Genomic DNA, 4370 nt, shown 5'->3' on the forward strand with positions numbered 1-4370 from the left:
CTCTCTTCTGATTCTAGCCGATTAAAAGATCTGGAAGTGTATTGTGCTCAGAGAAAATCAATTTCCTACATCCGAGCCGTGCTCTGCTTCCTCTGTCTTCGTGGCTGTTCGCTCAACTGAAACCACTCGTCCAAGACAGCAACAACCCAGATATACTAGCAAGTCATAAAACTCAACAAAAGCCGACAAACGTTACAGCACCATTGCTATATAGCCCAGACAAATTACGACCGTCTAGGTAATATTTAAATAGATTGTAACGGTAATTGCCAGTCTTTACACCCACCATTCCTGCTGTAAGCTTCCTCAACAGATAAGGTAAGAAAGAAATCGAACACAAAATGAGATAAAACAATATACATGTACCTATCTCAAAGCACTCCGACCAAATACGTTTATTCATCTTTCATGAAAACACAAGTTTTGTTAACGTACAGAGTGCAGCAGCAATAGGATTGAGCAGAATTTGAGTCCTCAAGTGAAAGCATTTCATCATTGCAAACCCAAATGAATCAATTCTATTTGTTTTTTTTTAATGTGAAATAACGGCAGTGAATAAAAGGTCCGACATCCTACTCTTCTGTCCTTGCAATAGTGTTTCACATTTAAATGTGATCTGATGTTTCAGTTCATGGTATGTGATATCTTTATGTAACAACACACTTTACAGCATATTCACATTTAACTTCTATTAACATGTCAGTATACGGTAGGTACTTATTTTGGAATTATTTTAACAGCATGGGTCATCTGTATTTAGACATTACAAAGTTTGATTTACTTAGCTGATAATTGGTAATTAGCACAATTAAAAAGATTGTTGTCAGGTCCCCCTCCCCCCACGGTTGTTTGGAAAAATCATCATACAGGGCGATAACTTCTGTTCATGCCTTACTTATCAGTGGCAACACACATTATCATAGTTACAGAAACAGACTACCGCCACAAATAAAAACAAAACACGTAAATCGAAATATCTACAACCAGCACAAGGCTGAGGAGTCAGAGGTAAGTGGAAAAGTTTTTAGTCTTTTAGTGACACTAGCACAGCTTCCCGATGTCCCTTTAATTTCTGTAAACCAGTGTTTGTGTTTATCATGAAAAGCTGAAGTTAGCTGTAAGCTCCCGAATCCTGTTCTCACGGTTCATTTTCTTGAGTTTCATCCTGCGATTTTGAAACCAGATTTTGACCTGTCTGTCAGTCAGGTGGACGCTGCGGCTAATCTCTAGGCGACGCTCTCGAGTCAGGTACATGTTGAAGAGAAACTCTTTCTCCAGCTCCAGGGTTTGATGTTTGGTGTAAGGGCAACGTTTTTTTCTGCCACTCTTTGCAGTCAGCCAGTTGGCCCCATTTTCAGCTTTCACCTCCCCTAGGAAGTGAAGGGGTGAGAAAGAGAGACAGAAGAAGGTAGAAAATAGAGAGATAAGCAGAGAGAGAGAGACGAAATAGATGGAAAGAGAGGAAAAGAAGTTTATCATGTTTCGTAATTTAATTTTCAATACTTGTGGTAGGTTTAGGTGATTTTAGTTGTAATCTGCATTCTACAATGTCACTTGATCTACAAATATTTCAGTTGCGTTATGAAATACATAAAATGTTATGTCTTTCAATTAATATTGTTAATGGATTCCATGGTATTATTTTTTAGTTAGAATTGTACAATTTATCTTGTCAGCACCCACTGTGTATATCCACATGGAGCGTCAACAAATAACATTTTCACTTATTTTGTGACTGAAACGGTTCTGTGAAATACGTTGTGTAAGAGCGAGCTGTATGTCCATTTAAATCGAAGGCAAAATTAGTTTGAAGTTCTGTTGGATGTTGGTATATTAATGTGATTTGAAGTTAATTGCTAACCTTGTTATGTACTTGGGATGATACTGTCTATTTCATTTTATTTTGCAAGAATCTCCTTTCTGCTCCTGTTTAATATGTTTGGATGCTGAATTGATCATTAGTTAACCACTGAAAGACATATTTTGCTTCAATTTTCCCTAAAAGTTCAATATTTTGCTTAGCACCAGTAGGCGTGTCTTTCCCTCTTTCCTTCATTCCCAATTTTGTTTCAGCCGCCTTTCTCGCCATGTTTAAAATCTGTGCTTCGCTATTGCTTTAGCCTGAGGAAGTTAAGCTATTTCGTGTACGGAAACAACTCAAATTGAACAGATTGACGTATTTGCTCTTCGCTGCAATGTTTTAAGCTATTTTAACACCTCATCAGTTTACTTTATTTGTAATAACTTTATCTTTTTTTTCGGAAGTTCTATAAAATCAAAACTAACCATTTCCACAGATTAACAGCGTTTCTATTGCATTAATATAATCTATTTGACCACCTGGATTTCAGACACCGTATAAACTAACGACTAAAAGCATTACAGCTTCAAATTTGAGCTTATTTAAATTCAATGTGCAATAATTATACGCTGATAAATAGTATCAAATATCTCACAAAAGAGTTCCATATCAGTCTTTCATACTTTGAAAACTTTTTCGAAATTTTTCATGCTTTTTCTATGAGCCCCAGAACATAAAACATCCCTGGGTTCCTTTGAGTATTATTTATTGGCTGTGTTCTGTTTACTTTGGACCCTGTGTGCAAATATGTCCTTCTATGCGGTACGTTTAAATAACTGCAGAAAGGATTCGTGGTTTGTAACTTATCTGACAAGTTTAGACTGCGGCTACAATTGACTCCGGAACGTGGGCTCGTGCTATAAACTATAGTAGGCATTAATTTTTACAGCATAGCTCACGCCCAAAAATAAAAAGTTCACAAGGTCAAAATAAAACCCTCTTTGTTACGCCTGTTGGCTGTACCTGCCACGTCTCCCCGGTTCTGAGTGCTAGCTGTATAAATTCCCCTCGGCCTTTTTATTTACCTACCTTTTGTTTCTTTCTCAGGAGAATGTTTACTGCTCTCTGAAGGGACTGGAGATGATTCCTCGTTCGCTGAAGAAGCCGGAGCTTCTGCCTCTTCTCTCTCCGAACCGCAGGTTAAATGACCAGGGGATGTCCCTTCACTTCCTTTTCTCCCCAACTCAGTCGGGGTCGAAGCTGAAGAAGGGGGTGTTCCATATCGGATCTGGGATTGGGCTACAAATGGAGAGGTCCCAACCTGCCCTGTGTTGTTATAAAGTGTCTGTTTAGATGTCGGATAGGCTTGGGACAGACGGAAATAGCCGGGGACAGGAACCCCGCCGCTAGTAGTAGTGTCACTATTGGAGCACGATTCTGATGTTAGCCTTGGGAACGTGGAAAGATCTGTTGCTGTTGAGCTTTTAGGGCATTTCTCAGAATCGTACAAACAATATGCATTCTCTTCTTTGATATTCTGGGGGAAGGAACATGCTGCCACTTGCTGGGTTGCAGGTTGCTCCATGCGACAGGACCTTGGGGGATCTGACCAGACCTCCATCCCGCTCATGTAAGGATGAGAAGTCAGGACCATACTCTGAGAGTTGTTCTCGCTGCGTTTGCTGAGGGATGGGAAAAGTCCACAGTTCTGGGTGCCGTAAGAGAGCTCAGAGGCAGGCGGCAGGTATACACTGCTGTTGGGGTAATAGGCTCCTTCCCCGCCACGGCCCACGCTGATCAGAGAATCTACTAAAAAGGAGTTTGCAGACGGACTGTCTGAGCATGACATTGTTGTGGGGTAATTTGGCGAAAGCAGAAGCTATCCAGTTCAGGCTGACATTTCTTGTGCAAACACGCTGAATATGATTAGAGATACCTCCGCAGCACGACAGGCGGGATGGGCCAATCGAATGGCTGAGTTGGACAGAAGCCCCTCCTCCACGGAGGGTTGCGTCACTGAAACTGCAATAAGGTCACCATATGTATTCGGTAAACTGCAAAAGCGTCTAAATGCATCTTTATTTACTCGGTTCTACTTTATTAGAAACACGTCCTTCGAATAAAATCATGTAAAAAAAAAGGCTCCAACATGTCATACAATATCAACACAAGTTTGAGCAAATCCATAAAGCGGCCTGACTGAAACATACGAGCAATCAGTTTCATATTTTAAACTGCTCACAGAAGAAGTTAACAGAAATGGAACTTCTAACTATGCTATTCTGCACTTTTCATTGTGGGCTTTAATTGTCTGCCAGTTACAGGCGAGAAACCAGTAGTAATCTTGACTTTCACGGTCTGCCTGTGATTAGCTATAATGGTTGCTGCTCTATTTTCACAGGGAGTACTATCATTCTGACTAATACTACAGAATTTATTTAATTAATGTTAAGTTACAGAACAATTCTTTCACGCGTCTGTTTCAGAATCACATCTGGACATAAAGCTTCTAGGTTGCATTTCTGGTTTGCTTGTTCGCAGTCTAAAGTTTAACAGGTTAATGCAATGT

At 40.0% G+C, this 4370-nt stretch overlaps 1 protein-coding gene across 1 annotated transcript; it reads right to left on the reverse strand.

The window, feature by feature from the left end:
• Positions 1 to 1095: 1095 nt before the first annotated feature.
• Positions 1096 to 3701, reverse strand: hoxa10b (homeobox A10b). The gene is given in 2 exon segments (XM_060825354.1): positions 1096 to 1370; positions 2891 to 3701. Coding segments are annotated over 2 exon segments (1086 nt in total).
• Between the last annotated feature and the right edge of the window lie 669 nt (positions 3702 to 4370).

Source organism: Hemiscyllium ocellatum, chromosome 5 (assembly GCF_020745735.1).
Source record: "Hemiscyllium ocellatum isolate sHemOce1 chromosome 5, sHemOce1.pat.X.cur, whole genome shotgun sequence".
NCBI classification, from domain to species: domain Eukaryota; kingdom Metazoa; phylum Chordata; class Chondrichthyes; order Orectolobiformes; family Hemiscylliidae; genus Hemiscyllium; species Hemiscyllium ocellatum.